General features: G+C 44.6%; 1 protein-coding gene across 3 annotated transcripts in view; it reads left to right on the top strand.

Moving 5' to 3' along the window:
• The first annotated feature begins 4,463 nt into the window (after positions 1-4,463).
• Positions 4,464-23,762, top strand: part of dock4b (dedicator of cytokinesis 4b) — a 72,572-nt gene continuing 53,273 nt past the window's right edge. For all 3 annotated transcript variants that reach the window (XM_035528053.1, XM_035528054.1, XM_035528052.1), the window contains exons 1-2: positions 4,464-4,615; positions 23,257-23,340. In XM_035528053.1, the coding sequence (XP_035383946.1) occupies positions 4,579-4,615; positions 23,257-23,340 (121 nt within the window). In that variant the 5' untranslated portion in view covers positions 4,464-4,578. The remainder of the gene's footprint in view (positions 4,616-23,256; positions 23,341-23,762) is intronic.

The raw sequence follows: 23,762 nt of genomic DNA, 5'->3' as shown, positions 1-23,762 counted from the left end.
CAGATGGAAATACGCTGCTAGACACAATTTGAAACATTTGCATGCAGCTTGTTTGTTATTTTGCAAGCTCGCAAGTGACCTCCTTCCCCACCATCTTGGAAAGCCAAATCAAACTGGGAAAGGGATTTGTGTGTGCTGTGGTTTTATCATGGGCTAGAATCTTGTAACGCTCTAGTAGGCGTGTGGTACTGGGGACAGGCTCTGCTGCCAAGACAGAACAGCCCCCCCACCCCACCACCATCACCTGAGTCACACAAAACACTCAGCTCATGCCAGAAAATCTTAGAATCTAGAAATATTCTAGAAAAAATCTAGAAATACCAAAGAAATCACCACAATTTGTTTACTGACATTTCAAAAACAACTGTAAGAACTCTTTAAAAGAAGTATGAAAACATAGTTCCTGGTAAAGCACTTCAGCTTTCAAAACAATCGTCCAAAAATGCTTTTAAGATATAAACAACTAGATAATTTATTTCCTGACTCAATGCCTTGGAATATAGCACAGAATCTCAGCTTCTTTCACCTGACAACCACCCAGCACTATGAAACACATCCCTATTTCATTCCTCTGGCAGTCAGAAGGGCTGCCGGTAAATGAGAAGTGTCTGTGGCTGTCGTGTGTTCTGCTCTCTTAGCACAGTGCATTCACATGCTTGTCTGCATGTTTGCCACATGCCTAGATGGTCATATGAGAGACAACAGGGGCCAAGACAGTCCACAGATCTGTTCCCCACATCTTCCCCATGTGTCTGCATTTTTGGGACTGCATACCCTAGGTTTCTGATCCACTGGAGGTCCAGAGATCAAATCATATAGAGAGCAGATCAGCAGAATAGGGGCCTGGAAAGACACATCAAATAATAAGAATAGCAGTAGCATCTAGAGCTGGAACAATATGTACTGCCTACCTCCACAGTAAAAGTCTATTCAAAAGATAAAAGGCAGTGATTTTCACAGTGCTCTTTCACAGAGTCTCTTATTGTGCTCCTGTAGCTCAGCTGGCTGAGTGGGTTGAGTTGGTGGAGCAACCCAGGATATGGGTTTGATTACTAGGGAGAAGACATGGTGTCATACTGATAAATATATATGCTGCTCTAGATAAGATCATGTGCCAAATGTTAAGAATATAAACACATATTAAGCAGAATATAATTGTTAAACATATTAATCTCCTTTATTATTTTGATGCTAACTTAGATTGATAGTCTTCTAATAAAAAAATTATTCTCAATAAATCAGTCAATCAATTATTCTCAGTCAATCAATTATCAATCAAAAGGCACCAGGTTAGTCACCTTTAGACCCAATTTACCAAAATCTGCAGAAGTTTGAACAGAATGGTTTATTACCTCTATTGTAATAGCACCAGCTGCTGTTCAGCCCAGCACTGCTGAACTGTTGGTGGTGTTTCTGCCTTATTTTGGCCGACAGAGTGCTGACAGTATAGAGAGTAGATGGCCAGTACGGGCGGAGCCCTGCTGAGACAGGTCAGGCTTGAAAGCCCCTTCTGAGTGGTTTTAGCTTGTGTGGCTGGCCCAAATAGCATCTCTTTTGAAAGCCACAGCCCACTGGGACTCGCTAACTCAGTGGCCTGGCCCTAAACCAAGCCGCGCAGGGAGTGGCCAGTGGGACCTGTACGCAATGCCACTGAACTTTCCTACCAGTGTGATTTCCTCTCTCTATTGTGTCTGTTAGCATCACCACAGCTAATAGATAGCACTACACGAGCGCTTCTGAATGCGTCCTAGTTGCACTGACTGCTCTTTTGTGCCTGGTTAAGCAAGCAGTGGAGGATGGATGTTAGTGTGGCATGGCACAGACATGGATACAGAGTCAGTCCATCACTCAGCACATCCTTCCTGCAACAGCTATTTTTACTGCATGTCTTTATGGGGACCATATGGTCAGGGTAAAGGCCTCTCATATCTGCTCGGCGGCAGCCACATAACCTGAGGAACATTCTTTCTTACGTTCCAAAGTCCTCTGTTTCTCTCTCTCTTCCCCTCTGGCTTGCAAAGAACACACTCCCCCCCGCTATTATAAGTGGATGACTTTCTGCTTCCTCTGACCTGTCCTCATTCGCCTATGGTGTGTGATGTTGTATCACTAGTGCTCTCCAGCCACCAGTCTGCTCATTTACACAGGGCATTTAATGGAGTATAGTTGGGCATCAAGGTGTGTGTGTGTGTGTGTGCATGTGTGTGTGTGTGCGTGCATGTTTGTGTTGTGTGTGTCGGGGTGCTATAGAATCACTACAGGCCCCTTTATCCTGAGGCAGGAGAGCTTCCTTTAACTTATGCAAGACCTTAAAAAACACAGATTCAGTTCATCAATTTTATGACCATGACCTGTTGGGATGAGATGGATCAACCACTGACATAAATAACAGCACAATGGGCATCACATTATTAAAGCTTGGATAAATTTCATAAATAGTAATTTTATCAAGAAATAGGACCTATGTTTACATTTACATTTACATTTACATTTACGCCATTTAGCAGACGCTCTTATTCAGAGCTACTTACAAAAGTGCTTTGTCATTTACTCATAGAATATATCCAAGTACAGTATAGTAGGTTAGAATTAAACATACCAATGAACTAAAACACTGTAGAATACAGGGATGAATGCTGATACCTAGAAGTGCAAAACACATAATGTCTATCTTAAACAATGATAAGTGCTATAAACAATAAGTGCTAGAGTTTGTTAAAAAGCAAAAATAATGCCCTACAATAAGTACTAAATTAGTCGGTGAATAAGGGAGCAGTGTCAGTTTTCCTTTAAATATTCTGCAAATAGATGGGTCTTCAGTCTGCGTTTGAAGACTGCAAGGGACTCTGCTGTCTGGACAGCAAGTGGGAGTTCATTCCACCATCCTGGAGTCAGGACAGAAAATAGTTTCGATGTTTGTCGTCCATGAGACCTGAAGCAAGGTATTTCAAGCCAAGCCGTACTTGTGGTTCGAAGTACTCGAGGTACGGATCGGGCTTTGACCATTGACCTCATGTATGAAGGGACTGGTCTATTTTTGGCTTTGTAGGCAAGCATCAAGGTTTTAAATCTGATGCGTCCAGCTACAGGGAGCCAACGAAGGGAGCGCAGTAAGGGAGTAACGTGTGAACTTCGAAAGATTGAAGACCAGTCATGCTGCTGCATTCTGGACAAGCTGTAGAGGTTTGATGGCTCTTAGAGGAAGACCAGCAAGTAGCGAGTTGCAGTAGTCTAGCTTTGAGATCACAAGAGACTGCACAAGCACCTGGGTAGCTTCCTGCGAAAGAAAGGGTCGAATACTTTGTATGTTACAAAGGAGGAATCTGCAAGACCAGGTTAGATTAGAAACATGAGCTGAGAACGACAACTGGTTGTCCAAAGTTACACCCAGGCTACGGGCAGCTTCGGATGGTGATACCAGGCAGTTCTCAAAGGTCACAGTAAGGTCGTGGTAAGGGCTGGGAGAACCTGGGATGAACAGAGGCTCAGTTTTACTGGGGTTGAGCTTCAAGTGGTGGGCTGTCATCCATGATGCGATGTCAGTCAAACATGCCGAGATACGTCTGGAGACCTGCGTGTCAGAGGGTGGAAAAGAAAGAAATAATTGAGTGTCATCGGCATAGCAGTGGTAGGAGAAACCATGTGAAGATATTACATCGCCATGATATTACATGTTTAGACGGGACCTAGTTATTTTCTTGAGTTTATGTTCCATTTTTGATAGGGTTATAGATTGGAACATTCCCTCAATCAGCTCATGTTTAAATAATGCAGCTGCTAGATGGATGCAGTATTCCCTTTTGACTTACAAACTCACTCAGTTCGTAAAGAAATGCCATATATACGGATGAATAAACATGCCATGTTTTTACGTGTTCTATAGTGAGACATAGATATTAGAACGCGGTGTTTGAACAAACTACACATTCTATACAGTATACAAAGAGTATGTGACATCCACAGACGGTAACCCTTCTTGGAAGAGTGTGGCTACAGAGTGAAGGTGAGAAAAAGCAGAGAGAAAGAGAGTATCAGTATCTCTCCTTCTTCACTCTCCTATGTGTGTGATGGTGTGATAAGAACATGAAAATTGTTCATTCCAGTGGATGATGTATGCAGTTTTCCTGTGTCCCATCTTCACCCAAGCTTTCTTTACATGTGCTCCAGTGCTTAATCCAGCAGCTAAAGTTTGTTCAGTCTCCCTGTTCAGGGAGGGCTTTAAGCATGCTCAGTGTGGCTGGTCTTAGCCTATCAGTTTTGTCTTATTTCCATCTTTAATTAAGTATATGTTATTCCGTTTTACCGGCATCATATGAAACTATTGGTGTGAAAATAATCATTTGGAATCCTTGGTCATCCCCCCCCCATGTCGTCATTAAACTACAGTTCCCAGCATGCAGCGTGACTGGAGCGGCTACGTTGTTGAGTATGCTCTCATGCACCGTAGTTCGTCTCTCCTGCAATCTGAACAATGACTCTCAGCAAAGGATAAGAAGCCACTAGAATGCGTAATTTAACACGAATTCTCAGTATTGTGCGTTTTTCCTTGCGTGGTTTTTCAATGCACTAACCATAAACATGTGGATACCTACAGAATACGAGAAATACGGAGTCGGTAAGTTTCTTGGATATTTTGATATAACTGTTTCAGTAGTCTTTAGCTCCAGCGCAGTCGGCAAAGAGCGAGTTTGACCACAGTGGCGATCTGTAGTGATATGCAGCGCTATTTAATTATTTCCCTGAAAACAATAACAGAAAGCTTTTGCAGTTTTCACTGTATTTTGTTCTGTTTCGTTAATCGAATTTAATGTTGTTGTTTTTTTCTCTAGTATGTTTTTGGACGTTTTACACACGGCCGAAATGGCCGTAAAGTGCTTGGGACCGTAATTGTTTTTGTGACAGAGCGTATATATTTCTTTGGCTACTGTGTCGCTGTTCGTTTTGTGATTACAGAATTGGTACATTGTACTTTCAACACCAACAAACCACTCAAAACCACAAACTACTGTACAGCTAGGATCCGAAACACACGGTTTACCTCTCGCTGTTTTAACAGTCCTGACTATCCTGAGAGTAAGACCAAACCATTCATTCAGGCACATTCAAATCCCCGTGCGTTTCAGCCTTCAGTATCTGGCTCTTTTGCGTTGCTTTACCAGCAGCATCATAGCCTAGATACAGCGAAAACAACCTTAGGGAAATGTTGTCAAATGAATGAAGTCAAGCAGTTTTTCACCAGCTAGGTCATTTCTTTTTGTTTCGTCCAGTCTGTTCTCTGCTTCAGAAGCACTTTAGCCAGGTTTTGCAGTTACACAAACTGAACGTCGTGAATGGACGTTTGCGTTCCGTTAGCCCGGAGGATGACGCTCAAGCTTTGACAGATGTGCAAAATTTTCATGCAGTCACACACTATTATTGATTGTGTCGGTTTTCCCAGTTTTGTAAGTTTATTTTTGTGCAGGCAGTTTCGTTTCATATTTTTACCCAATATGTCTGGTTTCGTGAAGTGGATCTGGACAGCTTATAACGTTTTATGGACTTCTGCGGTATCGTTTATTTATTCCCCCTCCCGGAGCAGGGAATGTCATTTACCCACAGTCCACAGTCACTGTGATCCGGCAAAGCAGACTGCGTTTTGGCTTTGAGGTGTCATTTCCTTCGAGATGCTCTGGTTTATTGAAAGGGATTTGAGCCCTTGGCTTCGTAGTTTGCCATTTGATCCTTTGCCAAAGAAAAAAAAGAAAAAAAAAAGAAGAAAAAAAACAACAACAAAACAGTTTCAGCATTTAATCGAAGGTACTGCCTAATATGATATGAGCAGCCGAGGAAACCTAGGAGGCCGGCACAGGGCCACTGGTTAAATAAGAATAACCGAGACCAACGGCTGTGTTGACGCACCTGTTAGCGCTAAAATGAGTTATTACATATATTTTACATAGTCATTGATATTCAGTTTACGCAAGCGCCTGGGTTCCAGTGCTGCTCATACCCTGCTTGCCCACCTGTCTGCGGGGACTGAACGTCGCTCCGGGGAAGGAGACGGAGGAGGAAGTAGATTTGTCTTTGCAGTCAGTGGTCCGGTGGAAATGACACCTGAAGGGAAGGTTCATCATCATCACTATCAGTTTTTCTTCACAAGACTCTTCGTAAGCTAGAGGGATCCTGGAATAGACGGAGAACAGAACATGATTAACCACTGAAAGGCTGCGTTCACAGCTGGATATGTTCACCTCGGTGGCTTATTGCTCGATTCTGCGTAGAAACGTGGCCCCCATTTGACACGATATTGCAGCCAGTCAAGCGTGTCATTGCTCACCGTAATTTAGTAGTAGTTTTTCCTTGGAGTCCATAAAGGTATTTTTCTTTTCTCCATGTTTACTTTTAAAAGACTCCTGAAGAATTCAAATGAATTTAATTTCCTCATAGCCGTTTCAGTACCTCTGTAAACATAAGATGTCTCAACTGGAAAATGTGAATGCTTCAGTGAGGAGGCGTCTGTGGCGGAAGTCCCTGGAGTGCCCTTGAATGCTCTTGGAAGCATGGGAGAGGCCTGATGGTGTCAATGGACTGTGCCAGGCCTGGGCCCACAGCCCCTGGCTGCGGTTGACTGCATCCCTCACTCCCCGACCCCCTTGGGGAGAGCAGAATGGTGCAGAGGTGAATGCAGGGTGTGATCTGGATTCATTGTTTAACCAGCCACCCCATGCGATGCCCTGTGGGACTAGCAGGTTGTGTGGCGAAACCGTGAGCCATTCCTGCATTACAGAGGCCCTGCTTTAATGACTGGGGTACTGGGGCCAGAGGAGGCGGGCCCACCAAACACCTCCCAGTATGTAATTGCTTCCTGATCTGCTGGCCCCTCCTCATCAGCACCAATGACAGTCATTTTTAGGTGATGCTGTTGGGGTGCAGGGAAGTCAGTAGCTCAGTGCAGCAATGACTCAGTGAGACCTCTGGGGAGCTGAACAATTCCCCTGCACACGAATATAGCCCTGCCTACAAACACATCCCTGTCCATATGAACAGCAAGATACACACACCCGCGGGGTTTTATATGACTTTCATGGTGCATAGGTGGGACAGCTACATTTTAATGTGTGACTACTGACACTTGAGAAACTTGAGGTAGGAGCTGGGCATGGTAACTTTTTGGAATTCAATTTTGGGAAATGTCTTGTAGTCTCAGAGACAATGTTATACCCTTCCTCATATCTTACTTCATAAAAGTACCCCAAATCGCACCTCCACATAACCAAACTCTAAATAAATGCCCCATTAATATTCTTACTGTGAGGTAAAATGTAGGTATTATTTTTCTTTTAGTCTTTTGAACTTAACATGAAGGAAAAAAACACTTACATCAGCCTTAGGTTGTACAGAAGGATCAGCTGTACAAAAGCTTTATATTGTTCACATTTTCAGAGATTCACAGGTTGACACCTGTGACAGACACGACCCAATTTTCGGATGCATCGTAATGTTGGTTGTGTAATACTAGGCTTACATTCCCAAGGTGTGTTGTAATTTTTTGTGGACAGTAACTCATGGGTTAGAACGTGTGTCACAGATAAAGAAAGAGCAGCACCATTTAAAAACATACTGCTGGCAAAAAAAGCAGATAGCTGGAGTCAGGTCTATCTGAATGCAAGCAAAGCTGTTTCATTTGACTTCATTACGTGTTTATTATTATCTTTGCACATCCAAATGGCTGAAGGCAGAGGAGCTGCTGCAGTAGTTGCAGGTCTGCCTGAGAGCAGAGTGTGGGGCTGGCACAAGGTTAATAGGCTGTCATAACATAAGCTCCTGGTTCAGGTGATTCGCTGTGTGACCATGGTGACAGAGGAGAGGCAGGGAAATTAGGCCCAGAAACAAGTGTTTATATTTAAACTGGACAGAAGGAACAACTGACTCACTTCGAGTACACAGAGGGAGAGGGAAGTGACTGATGTCATATCCTTTCAGATTCAGAATTTTGTTCTAGAATTTTCTGTATTAATCCTAAACTGGCTTTACTGCCCTGACCTGGTGAACCCTGGTAATCTTATAGCCCTGGGATGGAGGCTTGCAGATCAGGAAGAGAGTGGGGTTTCTGGAATTACCTGCTGTGCAGTTCTATTACTAGTTCTACGTTGTTAAGGCAATGTCTGCTCCTGTGTGCTAGGGAGTGGTAACGAAGTCTTGGTGTATGCGGTAAGGAAGAAAGGTGTGTTTTTGTGTGTATATGAGAGAGAGAATGTTTGTGTGTGTGTTACATGTTCTGAACTGTAGGAGGGAAAAAAATCAAACCTTTAATTTTTAAGAGAAAACTGCCAAATGTAATCCCAAATTTCAGTTAAATGACAAGATCTAAAAAGTTAAGAATTATCGGGTAGGGGCATACTACTCGCTGCAAGCGAATGTGACCACATATCAGTTTTGGAAAGCAGAGTGACACTTTTGCTAAGCCTACGCCTCCCCTTATTAGTACAAGATGATGTCACTTCTCCCTCCCACACATTTGAAAATTAAAAATGGATTTGTCATATACTACTGTTACATTTGTTAGAAAGGGTTGGAAACGTTTTTGTTCTTTGCTAGTCTATTTTTTTTTTTTTTTTTTGGTGAATCCAATAAGCAGAGAGAGATACTGAGGTTGTTGGATGTTTTTCATGACAGTGTCCCACAGGCAGAGCTTTGAGAGAACCATTCTGCCCCCTCTTCACAACCTCCTCCTCTTGCCTTCCCCCCAGGAATGTGTGTGAGAACGAAGGATACATTTGTCCCTGTTTTTCCTCTCTAGCCCTGCTTTCCTGTCTTCTTCTGTCTCTGCTTTTTCCTTCTCTCCCTGTCCTCTGCCCTGCTTTGGCCCTCTTTCTGCTCTTCCAGGCCCTCTGCTCTCTTTTGTCTGTGATACGGAGATAACGTGTTTGTGTATTGTCCTGCCTGGAGTCTCACAGGAAGGCTGCATGTCTGAGTCTAATAACCGCAGGGACGGCCTGTGGCAACCATCCCATAACCCACATGGCCATGAGAAGGAGAAAAGCATATACTCAGACATGCAAGTCTGCACGTGGCTCCTAGCATGACCGGAGGCTGTTGTCACATCGCTAATGTCATGCTTCTCTGCTGCACTGCTGCCTTTGTGCTGCCTGAGAGACAAACACGGCAGTCGGGATGTGGACGTGGCTCCTTAGAAGGACTCCCACGGTGGATGATGATGATGATGATGATAATGAGTGTGCTTGCTGGATCTCTCTCATTAAGAGATTTAGCAGGTGAGACGTAAGCATGCTGGAAGCAGGGTGCTGGGACACACTCTCCCACTCTTTAGCTGCATGGACGAGTGTGGGCCCAGCACGTGGGAGATGGAAACGCAGACCAGGGGCCCTTCGTATCTCCCTGTCTGAGTTCTGATCCACATGGCGCGTGCACACACACACGCACGCACGCACGCACACGCACGTACGCACGCACGCACACACACACACACACACACACACACACACACACACACACACACACACACACACACACACACACACACACACACACACACCAGTCTCAAAAGACTTACTCTCGCCATCACTCGTCTTGCCTCAGAAAGAGGTAGGGGACCATCATCTTTACCATCAGCTGTGTGATCTGGCAACGTGCCCTGACCCATAAAAGGCTCCTGCACAGATGGCAAGAGGCCAGAATGCTTGCTGGCTCTATTGGCCTCAAAGGGCCAAAATGTCATTTTGCCGGTTAGCTTGGGGCAGCCTGCAGCAGCCGGACAGGAGGCTCAGGCTCTGTCTTTAGTTTCACTCTGGGATGCTGGTCTCTGCTCTCTATAAACCACAAACACCTAAGCTTCTCAGCACAAGCCCAGCTGTCTTAAGTAGTTTTGGTTATAATTGTATGCCATGTCTTCCTTAATTAATGTTTTAATTGACTTGGAACAACCATGATTGAGTTAAATCTTGACTAAAATCTGCTGTTATCCCATTCTGCATACATTATTGAACTGGAGTGTGGGGCATCCTTCTACAAAGAACGCTGGGCTGAATTACTTTGTCTGAAAATGTTTCTTTGTGTCGTGATACAGAGCAATTTGTATGTGCAGTCTGCTTTACTGAGCCTGATGTTCACTTCTGTTACACTGTTTTTGCTCTAAATTCTCAGCTTTCTGGAACTCCTCCTTTCTGTGTGTTTTCAGTTAAAGGTTAAAGTCATTAGACTATTCAATTGGAGATGCTTAATGCATGTTACTTAAGGATTTCTGGATTTGGTAACTCACTCCCTCTTGCCTGAGCAAGAGGAGCTCTTTGTGGAAGGAGGTGAATTCCCCTTTTTTCTTTCTCCTTGCTGACTGAATGGGGCCTGCATTAGCATTCAGACTGCTGCGTTGGACACCGGTTACAAGCATTCTGGGATTTCCCCCTGAGGCACCTTTTTCTCCCAGTCCTGCCACCCACCACTCTGTAGCTTTTCCTCATATTACACATTTTCTCATATTGTAACATTGTGCAAATCAGGTTTGGTGTGCACGTGGTGCTGCCTATTGCATGGATTTGCCACGGTACAGTGCCAGTGCCAGTCGGTTGCCATGCCAGCTGTGTCTGCAGCATACATTCGCCCTTTTGGCTATCTTGAATGACAGCAGCCAGGATCAGCAGGGGGCATAGACCTTTTTTTTCCCCTCCTAGGCATGGTGGTGGGGAGAGAGGGGATGTTGGGGGGGGGGGGGGGGGGTTGGCTCCATCCTCAACTTGGTGCTTTTCTCTGACTTCTCCGTTCGTCCCAAAGTGCACGTTTGCTCTTATCATTGGAATGGGCGCGAGGCTATGGATCCTTGGGGATGCACAGTGGATCCTTGGATCCTTGGGGATGCACAGTGAGTCAACACGCGCATTCTCTTCCGAACGCAGCACGCAAGCATCCTGCAACAAACATGCATGTCCTACATGGAGCACTCCAGGGGAAATGAGCCCTTGTTCCTGCTGAATCCCCCCCACCATCATCTGGTAGAACCTCCCCGGCTCAGGCCACATCAGTGCCTTGGACACTGAGCTGTCCGGCACTTGCCACATTCTATTTGGACGTGATGCAGTTTGCATCCTCACGGTTGTCCTTATCGACAAGAATAGTTTAGAAGTATGGGGTGATGAAACCATCCAGATCTGATGGAAAATCAGTGCAGTTTATTACACTTATCAGCATTCCCTTAATGAAGGCCACACAGGCCCATCACATTTTAGTCCAACATCTGGCCAGGCAGTTATAGAAAGGGAAATCAGATTTTGATCTAATTGCTGTATTACTCAGAAACGTGTGTGTGTGTCCCTGTGCGCATTTGTTTTCACGCATGAACAAGATGCGCTCATGCCTGTACCTCACCAAGTTGCCATATTGTGACGAGACTGCTAAAAATATAGAGGTGCAAATGGGGCAAGCTACCACACACACACACACACACACACACACATGTGTGAGTGCAGCACACACCTCTACTGAGCCACTTCGCTGTCCTCAAATAGCATCCACAGCAGCAGTTTCAGCGCTTTAAAAATAGCAACGGTCAAAGCTGACACGCAACTACACCACAAAGCATCCAGAATTGAGTGATTCAGTTGGACTGTTACCGGCCTTCTCATGAGGTGTGCTCCTTCTGTCTTCTGGTGTCACTCAGCCGTGTGCTGTTTACATATTTACGCCTTCTCTGTAAAGGAATGTCGTTTACTCTGCCTGCAGTGATTTCTGGATCTCAGCCTTAATCCTCTTTATGCATGTGTCTTTAATGAACTGTGGACATCCTGACCGCCAGTGCAGAAAAGCTGTCCCCCCTGCCTAAACCTGACAACAGGCATTCTGCAGCATATTTTCAGACGATATTACCTGTGTAGAAGACTCCAGCAGGATTACGTCCGGATTTGAGGGCTCCCATCTGGAGTGTCTGGTTTCCTTCCAGCCCAGCCTCTCCCACCGTGTCCCTATCTCCGAGAGCATAACCTCGTGCAGAGTGCTCTACGCTAGATCCTGCTCCAGCTACTGCTGCGCGGGTGCACATTCTGTGTGTGTTTGTTGGTTTTTTTTTCTCCTTCCCTCTGCTCTTGGATGTTTCGTTAGCAGAAGCGCTCCTTGTACCTCATTAAAGCTTTTATTCTCTTGGCCTTCAGGGAGGTATAAAGATGGAACGCTCGCACAAATGAGGCTACTTTGCTGTTTTGTCCGCACTGTTCCCCCAAAACAGATGAAAGAAGGAGAACACGGGGCGGAAGGAATCCTAGGCCCCTCGTTTTCTTCCCTTCCCGTCCCCTCACCACCCGCCCTGTTCCTTACGTACTTGCCTCCCCTTCTGCCTGGCCCTGAGCTCTTCAGTGTCTGGCCGGACCTGTCTGTATCAGGTCTAGTTCATGACAGGCACTTTTAGAGGGTATAAAGGCTGTTGACCCACTTCAGGCTGGAAACTGGGGCACTTTTCTTGATCGATTTTTGCTTGAACGGTGCGAATAAATTAGTCCAGCTTAGTCAGACGTTCTCATGGGCACTGTGGAGTCCACATGAAGTCCAGTGAAGGCTCTGTCCAGTCAGCCATATCTGTCTTTCCTCTTAGTTTAATCAGAGGCTTTAATGGGCCAATCTGAGAGGTCCGCTCTGCTCATTGAGCCTCTTTAAGGAATGCTGCATCAGATAAGCTTTCACAAGCATTGCTTGCTGACCCAATTAAAACACAAACATGCACTCTCTCGCTAACATTTTGGACATGAAGATGGAGCCATTTGAAGAGCTCTTTCTCAGTAGAGGAAAATATTGACATCAGATCACAGAGTGACCATGTCTTATTTTTATGTGTTGTTGGCACAGCTGAAGCCCATGGGGTCTGTGGAAGGGAAGTCCTGTGTAGCCTCACTCTGTAGCACATTGCTTTTGCCTCCTGTCCGTTGATGCTGGCCTCTGTAGTACAGCTGCCTCTAATTTTTCCAAGAATGTGTTGACCAGCTTTGAATGCCAGGGTGAGCTATTTGGTACATGCGTTCCTGAAGCAGGGGGCTTGGTGTGCTGTGGTTGCTGGCCTTCTATGCCATATAATCTGATACTGGGCTTCTGTGTTCAGCTGTACTCTGGTGTAGTGACCACTTAGCTGGATTGGAGGCTGGAAGGGGGAATGGCCAGTGGACAGGGATTTGTCTTATCAAGCCTTCTTATGCTGAAGCAGATGTTGGGGCAGACCGTGGCGTACCGGCGGCTTGCATCTCCTGCCTCTACTCAGCATAGGACACATGAGCTCTCTGCAAGGAAAAAATAAACAACTGCTGCAGTTGGCCTGCCTCTGTAGTCCTGCTCTGCATGCCTGTGTTTGTGAAAAGAAAAAAAAAACTATCTGGACATGGGTTTGTCTTAAGACAGCCTGTGCAGATGACTGTGGTGTCCTAGCGGTCCGGAGACGTCCTAAATTCATGCTTAATGTGTTTAGACGTAGGGAACATGCTGGAGTCACAGGCTCTATGCTGCTCAGATTAAACGACTGTTGTAGTTTTATTGACTAAATGCGTATGGGTCCCCCAATCACTGACCTATGTTGTTCATTTCCATTGCAACGTTCCAGCTGGTTGTATGTAGCTATGCTTGTTGCTCTCGTGGGCCGCTAGCATCTCAGTGTGTAAAACATTGCTGCATCTGGGTTTCTCATTGACAGAATGGGATGGCTGGCTGATCCCAAATAAGGCAATTCAGCATGTTTGTTCAGAAGCAGGGAGGATCAAATAATGATGGCAGCCACTGAAGTGTAGCTGATGATACCCTCTCTCTTTCTCTACCTGTGCAGTAGGGTAATGTGCTGCTGACTACAAGCCTCTCACTCCTGTTCAATCACGGTAAGTGATTGCACCCCTCAGACTTCTTGTTTCTAAAGAGGCCCTCAAATTCTATGTTAGGACTAAGCGCAACCTGCCAATCTCCTGGTAGAATGAGGCTGGACCTGAGAGCAGGGCACCCTCTTCCTCCTTTCAGAACAAAGGAAACGGCTCAGCTTATGGCGCCATAACTGGCCATGCAGTAGACTGAGTATATGCTGTCCACAGGCCTCCGGAACACCACTCCGCTCTGACCACGGACATATGGCTGGCTGGCCTGGTCACATGTCTGGTCTCGTTCCACACCAGCAGCCAATGCTTTGATCCCAGCATTGGCTGTGTTCGCAATGGCCGCCTGAGGGTTGAATTGCATGGATGAAATATTGCATGACTCAGTGCACCCGGAAGCCAACTTTAGGTATCATTTGCTTGGCTGCTTCTTTCCTCTTTGTATGACAATAAAGAGCCAGTGGAAGGGAGCGGGGTGTGTTGCTTAGTTGAACTGTAATTGTAGGCGGGTCAATTCTGGAGGCGGCTGGGGTTGCTGATGCAGCCTGCTTCAGTCCCAAGGCTTCTGCTAGGAAAGGGGGAGTATAGTGGCCATCTGGGACCTTTTGGAATGGGTTAGCTCAGTATGCCTGTGTGTGTGTGTGTGTGTGTGTGTGTGTGTGTGTGTGTGCGTGCACGCGTCTGTAGTGGAGGAGCATCTATGCCTAGTTCCTCTAGTCTCTCCTCCAGCTGCTTCTGCATTACCTGACCCTCAATGAAGCTCAGGTCTTACTGCATGAATGTCTGCTAGCCAGCATGTGCTTGAGAGCTAGATTTATAGGGCCATTACAGATGCTTTAGGCACTATGATTCTGCTGTTCATCTGTTTGGATAGATGTAGTATAATCCCCTATGTGAACATCAGCCAAGACTTTTTTTGTTAGGTATTTTTATAGTGGCCTTCGGTTTCCTTTCTAGCCCTCTGGGTTGAAGTGCCATAGCGTCATTATCTGGATGTCAGGAATGATAAATGATGATGTAGATGAAGATGATAATGATGACGGTTAGTATGATATAGTTGTTGTCTTCTCTGGGGAGACAGTGATTAGCTTTGGGCAGTGTATGTGTGTGTGTATGTGTGTGTGTGTGTGTGTGTGTGTGTATGTGTGTGTGTGTGTGTGTGTGGTTCATAGTGAGAAGCGCTCTGATTGGACCATGTCACTAAGCAAAAATAAATGCTAATGGAGGACTCTCTAACATGATACATTGCTGCTGCACTGCATCCCTTTAACCAAATCAACTAAACACACATCTGCAATCATTTCACGTCACACAGCTTTCGAGTGCTAATGGCCACCGGCGGTCCGGGCCGGATCACTCTCCAAATGCTCGGCATGCTGGACGAAGCCCTCATAACTGGATCAGGCAGGTGGATGCTGCCGCGGGTCTCCGGGGAAAGCCCCACCACAGAGCCTGCTCAAGCTGTGGGGGCTGCCGCTCACGGCCATCCCAGCAGCTGTCTTCACTTAACCCAGTAGCCACATATGGTTAACTGTAGCTGAATAAATATTTGGAAAAGGCAGCATATTATGGATAGGTGGAAAGAATGGATGTGTGAATTAGTTCATGTAGTTAATGGCAGCTGAAGGCAAGTATTGATTAGTATTTGACTGTGCCTGAAGGACAGATATAATATGGTTACATCTTAAAAAGGGTCACTTTTATAATCTTAGATATTTATGTATTGAGAGTTTGTCTTATGTCTTGTTTTGCTTACCAGACCCAAGTTCATTACAGGCACTGAACTTATATGTTTGAATATCTTGACTCTGTGTGAATATTGGGTGCAACGTATAAACTGCCATAGTGTTTAAGTTGCACTTTTTCCCCTCAATTTTGCAGTGGAAATTTGATCGCTATGGCACTGTCATGCTGCAAACGTTGCATATTCGAAAAGCTGCATATTCGTTGCATATTCGAAAAGCTACAAGACTAATATCCCCATACTGATCCTGATATTGATACTTTTTACATGTCATAATTTTTTTGTGATTACTTTCGATTACTTTTTTTGTATTAAAAAAACGTCCTTAGATCAGAGTTCACTATTTGCTTCTTATTTAATAAAGTAACTACAGAATATTGCAATTCAGTCTTCAATAATGTTAAATATTTGTTATATATTAATTAAATATAAATGTTATATATTTAGTTATAATTTCAATAACTGTGACAGCTTTGACTTATTTCAGTAAAAGCCTCTTCCAAAGATGAACTCCTCATAAATGTATTACTGTATTTAAACCTCCCTTTGACTCCCATTAACAGGTTTTCGGTCAGAAATAACAGCGTTTACATTTTCCCTTTCAGTCTACTTCTTCTTTGCGTAACTAACTTATCCTGCCTTAGAAAAAAAAAATCACTCCAATGGTACAGAGGAAGCAACGATTCCCAAAAATTAATCTGGTATTTAGTAATTATCTTAGAGTATTTATCTCAAACATTCCCATTCCTGAGTAGGAATGCTACTTTACAGTGAAAATATCCCCCAAATTCAGCCAGGTTGTGGTTGGCCACCTTCTTGTCATACATCGTGTCCAAAATATAAACATGTACGTACTAGCTAGTTTCTGTAAGACAAACTAAGAGGTATGCAAAGCTGACGACCAGCTGGTTGCATTTTGATTTGTATTTTACATTCCAACAATAATTTAATGTTGCGTGTAATTGTATTTATTTAACTGTTTTATGCACTGCACGTCACTGTGTCGCAAAAGCCTTGTAACATAGCTGTAATACTAGCGTTATGTACGCGCCACATTATTTACATGGCTAGCTAACTTCTAAAGCTCGTTAACCCATGTTCGTGTACTGCAAGTTTCTTCGGACACCTAACTTTTTCCTCACGAAACACTCGCGCTGCATTTTGTTCAAATTATTGTAATATTATGACTGTTAGTACCTGGGTGTTGTCTGCTTCTCTGAAACGCTTCTGGCGGGGAACTCTGCCTCACCCTGTCTCCTGTCTTGTCAGATGTTTTAGCACATTTGTGGTATTACCACTGTCTTTAACTGTCTTCATTCGTTACATTTTGCTTCGTTGCCGTTAATTGGAGTGAAATAGATCCAAATCATATTTATTTTCCTTTCTGCCATTATGTAGTATATCTGTACTCACCGTCTATGTCATTGTATGTGTGTGCGCCTTGTTATTTTCAACGTGCTTGTGAAAGGAGAAGGGGGTTAGTTGTTCCTATCGTGCGCCATTATTTTACCCAATACCCATTACACATTAAATTGATGAATAGGTATATCGATATTTTATATCATAATCGACTCTTAAAAATACATGCCAGGATCGAAAGTATCGATAATTCAGTATCGATCCGCAAAACACGCTGGCACATTAATACCGTTCGTGCACTGCCTGGGTGCAACACACCCGCCCCACACACTGTTTTTCAGTCTGGAGCACCAGATTGGTCAGGTACCGTTTTGTGTGTTCCCTCCTGCATTAGGAGGATGCAGGGATCAGATATGAAATGACAGGCAGACTGAAGAGCTTTTATCACACTCCCGCCCAAATGTATTCTGTTTGTGCGACTTCCACCACCCTCATCTCTTCCAGCTTCCTGACTGGCCCTCTGACTTGCTGGGATTGACCTCTGCTAAGCTCTTAGGGCCAGCTGGGCTTTCTAGTGTCATATATCAGACAGCAAGGCAGCAAAACCTCCATGAGGTCAGAGGATAGGGAACTGAATCTGTCTGCACAAACAAATGGAGGGAGGAAAAAACCTTTTTCATGACCATGAGCCATGGGCCATTTATAGCACTGTGCGAAGGTGCATGGTATATGTGGATGTGGGTTTGTCTGTGTTTGGTTTGATTCACAAACGAGTAGAAAGCCATGGCCAAGTGAACATGTTCATTTCCACCCATAGAGCTCCAATTATGAGTCAGTTCGCTTCCTTCAAGGACTCTGATATTTATGATGTCCATTGCTTTGCCAACAGTGTGTGCAAGAAGGTTATTTTAACAGAAGCCTAATCACACTTTAACAACACACCCTGACAAACGGAGCACATTTACGGAAAGAGCGTAAGATTCAAGTAGCGTTGCTTCAATATCAGGGTTTTTGAGATTCTTGTTCCCTGAGTGGTAGCGCGCACACACACACACACACACACACACACACACACACACACACACAAACACAAAAACAAATAAACCCTGTATACACACTGGCCCTTTTCATTCTTTCCCACCTCTGTGCCAGTTTCTCTGTGGCTATGTGTAAGAGGAGAAATTCCTTGGATTTGGCTGTGGCCTTCTTTGATATCTTCCAACACCTTTTCATGGCTGCATCCAGAGATAGCAGGCCTTCAGTGGCCACGCATGAAATTAGTCCCCTAATCTATGTTTTAAGCATCTCAGAAAAGCAGTTCTTTAAAAGTAGTGCAAATCCCCAGATTGGTGAATACAGCACAGGCATTTGTTAGAAAACTCTTCTCTCTGGTGAAAGATCCAGGAACAGAACAGGTAGAATAAGAGAGTGCTTTCAAAGAGGTGTTGATGTCTGAGCCTGCTGCCCAGTGGACAGGCTCCACTGGTTTTAAATGCACTGTTCATCTGTGCTATGGATTAACAGAGAGGAGAGCCCATTCCACCAAAATCAGACATTTAAAGATACAAACCCTCTGGAGCGTGACATGACTTCTGCCCATCCCGCTCTCTCACACTCTCTCACCAACACCACACACACACACACACACACACACACAAATATAACCTTCCCACCTGTCACTCCCTGTCCTTCAGGTTTTTGTTCACTTATCATGTGCATTAAAAAAAAAAAAAAAATTAACATAGTAATTCTTAGCGTTTGCCAATTTACTTCCACAGAGTCATGTCTTTAGTCTGGGGGCTGAAAAACTGTACTTTTAGTGGAGCGTTAAATTCCGTAAGCTCCTGTGCCATACAGCTGCTGCAAAGCCCAAATGTAAGCAGCGTAAGCCATGTGTGTTCCATTGCCCTTCACGAAGAGTGTTTTAGGAAGAAGAATGGACTTTTTGAAGCATTATTGGAGAATGTGTCTCACTGTCACAACACAGTCTCTCACGCATAGTGTCATTGACCGTCTCAGCCTCTGTGTGCGACTGTCGTGGCAGGGCTGATGAATGAATGATCCCCCCTCGTGATGGCTCCATTGGCACGGCCATGCTGAGGCCCGTGCCAAAGAGCCTCGGGCTCCTGTTTGAAAGCCCAGATGAATCACTGGTTTGTCAGCCTGGCAGTACATTCACATTCAAGCATCATAAAAGCTTCTGAATGGCCTTCAGTGTGGTTGAGGTTAGCAGGATTGAGATGGCGGTGGGCTGAGGCGCAGACTACTTGCATTGTTGAAAGATGAGTGCAAAAAGGATTTAATTTGCATTAGGAGGAGTGTCCTGTCACCCATTTAATACCCTTTATTGCCATTTAATTGTTTAACAACGTCTGCATCCTTGCAACTAAGAGAGCATTCTCAAATTTGGCATAAATTATTCCTCCTTATATGTTGTGGAATGGTAGTGGGAGCGTGTATCTCTAAATAGCGTGTTAATAATTCATGGACATTCTTTAGCAAGAGGGTGAGGGATCCTCCCACCACAAGCTATATACATATTAATGCTCTTATGAATATTTAATGAGCCAAAAAAAAAGATGATCATTAGTGAGATTCACAAAGGGAACAAGCGGCATTTGCTTTTGATGAGGTTAAAAGCCTAGTTAAGGGACCAATTGAAGTCAGTTTGTTTTGAGTAACAAGGAATTGATCTTTTTGTTTCAGAAACACAAGAAGGAGAATGCTTTTTCATTTCCAGGGAAAAATGTCACGGGGGTGGGGTGGGTGGGTGGGGGTGTTGTTCATAGGAAGCTCATAGGAAGACATGGCGCTGCTGGCATCTGACTGCACCGGGTCGCACACGGACCTGAGATTTTGGCGCAATCTGAGCTGTTGTGTTTTTAGTTGATGCGCCGACCAGAGATGAGAGGTGTGGGATGGTTTTGCTATGGGAATGGGAATAGAGCATTTGCATGATGCCTTTTCAAAAACAAGGTGCACTGCATTACACACTCACAAATCCATGCCAAGTAGGTGAACACTAGACAGTGTGTGTACCGTGAAACTATACTGAGAGAACGTCAAAAAGGACAACACAGTAGAAAACTGGACACTCTTTTTCATGTTCAGATTATGGTAATCAAAAACAGCCAAAACTAATAGATAACGCATCCTCGATCCTGAGTGGTCAGCAGTGGATAACGTATGGCGTTCTTTCATGGTGCTCAGCTAAAAAGTTGATGTTTTTTCCACTTAATGTTTAAAAATACAAGCACGTGGGGCAGGCTACAGGTTCAGTCGTGGTGTGCATTGATCCATAGACAAGTACGTAAAAAATCACGCTTTGGAGAGTTTGAATAGGCTTCATAAGAATGCGACTTTCCTCCACTTTGAATGTCCTGAGTTGCGTTTTTAGACAGCACCTGTTCTTGCCAGTGGGAGAGGGTGTTTGCATGTTTGTCAAAGTGAGGAAATATTACATAGAGGGATAGAGAGAGACTTGGAGGCAGAGAGATTGAGAAAAAAAGAGAGAGAGAGAGAGAGAGAGAGAGAGAGAGAGAGAGAGAGAGTGGGTGTGTGTGGGGGTGTGGGTGTGGGTGGGTGTGTGTGTGCGTGCCCTCATTCTTCTATTGCCAAGTTTCATGACAGGAAGCCTATGAGATTTTCAGGCAGGACACATGTGGCTCTGGGCAGAAGACCTTTGAGTTTCAGGTTCTTCTCTCTCTCTCTCTCTCTCTCTCTCTCTCTCTCTCTCTCTGTCTCTCTCTGTCTGTCTGTCTGTCTGTCTGTCTGTCTGTCTGTCCACTTGAAAAGTAGCAGACCACTGGCGGATGTGTTACCTTAGATCAGTGATACAAGGTTGTGTGCCAGGCCTGGTTTTGGAGACCATGCAATCACATGGTGTCACATGGAAAAAAAGGGTCCTTCCTTTGCTTGACAGCCACAGCACTGAGCAAATGAGGCCAGTCTATGCAAGGTGGAAAGCTCTTTAGGCAGACATGTGCATGCTTGTGTATGTCTTGTGCTGCTTTTGTGTGCATGCATGCTGCATGGCTTTTGTGTGTTCATTTTGCGTTAAGGCAGGAGAATTCAGCATCACAAATGTGCTTTGAGTATTTTGAAGTTAGCCTTGTAAATTAGTTTAGTTTCAAGCCCAGAGTGCTGGCTAGACACTTCTCTAATGAAATTGTCAGTAGGCATATGATTAGAAGTACCCTCTGAAGTATGAATCTACAGTGCTTGTGTGTGTGTGTTTGTGTGTGTGAGAGAGAGAGAGAGAGAGAGAGAGAGAGAGAGAGAGAGAGAGAGAGAGAGAGAGAGAGAGAGAGAGAGAAGCACTTTATATGCATTGAGTCATTTTCCCAGTGCAGTTTAATTCTATATGGCCCTGTCATGTAGTATTTTAACTGAGGTATTTGAGGAAAGAAACCCTCTTGTTACAACACGCATCATGTGCCATTGTCACTGGAAGTGGGCCAGCCCTGTTGGCATATAGACAACAGCTGGGATATGGAATACCAGGAAGAAATTAAACCTTCCTGTCAAAATCTGAAGTTCCATCTGAATAATTTAGCATGCTATAGTTTCATTTAGCATAGTAGTATTCATGCACTGGGCTTACTATATTTTGGCTCCTGAATTTCAAAGTGAAATTTCATAGTGGATTTCCCTGATTGCCTGCTGTTAAGAAAGACCATTATCATGAGTTCACTTTATTGCCAAAATTTAGTCCTTTCAGTCCCATCTTGACTTTCAGGAGCATACCCACTCACCTTCAAAACACAGACACACACACACACACACACACACACACACACACACACACACACACACACACACACACTCTTTAGGGATGTATATTAATTTATTCCTGGTTCAGTTTGATATGTAAAATGTAGTAGTGATACTTTCCGATTTTCATCCATATATTATTTTACTCATGTAGTATACTTTATTTGTGTTTGACATTAAGGAAGCTCAACATTTTGCTGTAAAATTGCTTGTACAGCTAGTTTGACCACAAGAGAGAACACAGACAGAGACAGACAGCCATGAACAAGCATAGGGGACGTTTCTCAGAGTGCAGCTGAAGGATGAGATTGCTTCACTGATGTTTGGGATTCAGAGACAGATCACTGACTTCATTTATTGATGAGACAAAAACAAGTGAATTTCTTTGTGTGCGTGTGTGTGTGTGTGTGTGAATGTGTAATTATCTATGCAGGTGTGGTGGGTGGGAGTGTGGTTCAGTGCTATTTGAATTTAGAAGACCAAATAAAATGCAATTCATACTTTATGTTCATATATAATTAATAATTCACTTTTCCTCATAAATTGATTGTGTCCAAAGTTGCACAGAATCTGTTTTAGTAATACAGAACGTAAAAACAACCTCAGTTTCTGAGTTGAGCTGACTGCAGTAAAATAATTAAATGGTCTCCAGCTCCAATCCGGAACAACTCCTGACATTCCTTCCATCTGCATCTTGCGCAGGCAGAAATTCCCAAGTAGGTCAAACGTACTGCGCAGGTATGGCAGCCTGGACCGTGCCCCATAAAGGAGGGCTCTAAAAGCCATGCCTGAGCAGTTACCCTGCTGTAGGGAAAGTAGCCAGATTAAATGCTTTGGGCCTTCAGTCCCCTCTGAGTGCAGAACAAGCTGCAGCAGCCTGACTGTTCAGACAGCAAGGACTGTTTCACTCTGCACTCTCTCTCTCTCTCTTCATCTCTCTCTTTCTTTCTTTCTTTCTTTCTTTCTTTCTTTCTTTCTTTCTTTCTTTCTTTCTTTCTTTCTTTCTTTCTCTCTCCATCTTCCAAGGAGGTATTTACTCAGACCTCCTTTTCCCCCAGTCTACTGCTCTGTCCATCCCTTTCTCTGTTTTATTCCACCCATTTATCCCCATCCTTCCCTCAGCTGAGAGAGCAGTCAGTTTCCAGTGTGGTGCTGGCCTCCCTGTCTTCAGCTCTGCAGCCTTATCGGAGTGCATCTTTTTCTCTTGGCTGGCTCACATTTTCTTTGCACTCATACTTGCAGAACATGCAAACTCCAAAAGTTCATCTGAACTTTGCTTTTACTGCATTCAGACCCCTTGCACAACCTGGCAACCACGCCCCTACAAGCAGCAAGTCGTTAGCAGACGCTGCACGTCGTGCATCTCAGCAGCTTGGTTAGGGAGTTCACTGAAACCTGCTTTCCTATAGAAATGAGTGGAATGATTTATGAACCGTTTGTTTCCTTTCGTGTGTGTGTGTGTGTGTGTGTGTGTGTGTGTGTGTGTGTGTGTGTGTTTGTGCGTGTGTGTGCGTGTGCGCGCACGCATGAACATGTGCGTGTGTGTGTGTATTGCAGTATTGGCCAGTTTTCGGGGGATGGTGCAGCACGGCCTGCCGCTGGAGATCGGCGACACCGTGCAGATCCTGGAGAAATGTGAAGGTACAAACTCTCTGCTTCAACTAGGTTCTCCATTACAGGATCCATGCTGGAGATGGGGGAGGAGCTTCCAGCTGGATCCAGCCCAGCCACCTCTTCACCTCCCTGGACTGCCTGTTTACTTCCACCCCCTGCCTCCAAAAGCACGGAGCCTTCTCTGTGCTAATGTCTCCTAGCTGATGAATGCCTTCTTGTGGCACACATACAGCTGCAGTTTCCATTGCTTGCCTCTGTCCGTTTCTCTTGCGTGAACACACGAACACACACACACACACACACACACACACACACACGCACACCATCTCACACACTTACACACAGACAGAGCTGGCCTCGTAGCTCTGTGACCTGAGCTCTTCTTAGGCGTTCCTCACATTTCCTGTTTCCACTCTTTGAAGACATGCTCCTCCTCACTTTGGTGCGCA

The sequence above is a fragment of the Electrophorus electricus genome, chromosome 7, assembly GCF_013358815.1.
Source record: "Electrophorus electricus isolate fEleEle1 chromosome 7, fEleEle1.pri, whole genome shotgun sequence".
NCBI classification, from domain to species: Eukaryota; Metazoa; Chordata; class Actinopteri; order Gymnotiformes; family Gymnotidae; genus Electrophorus; species Electrophorus electricus.
Note: the sequence above shows the minus strand (reverse complement) of the source record. Positions and strands in the feature narration are given on the sequence as shown.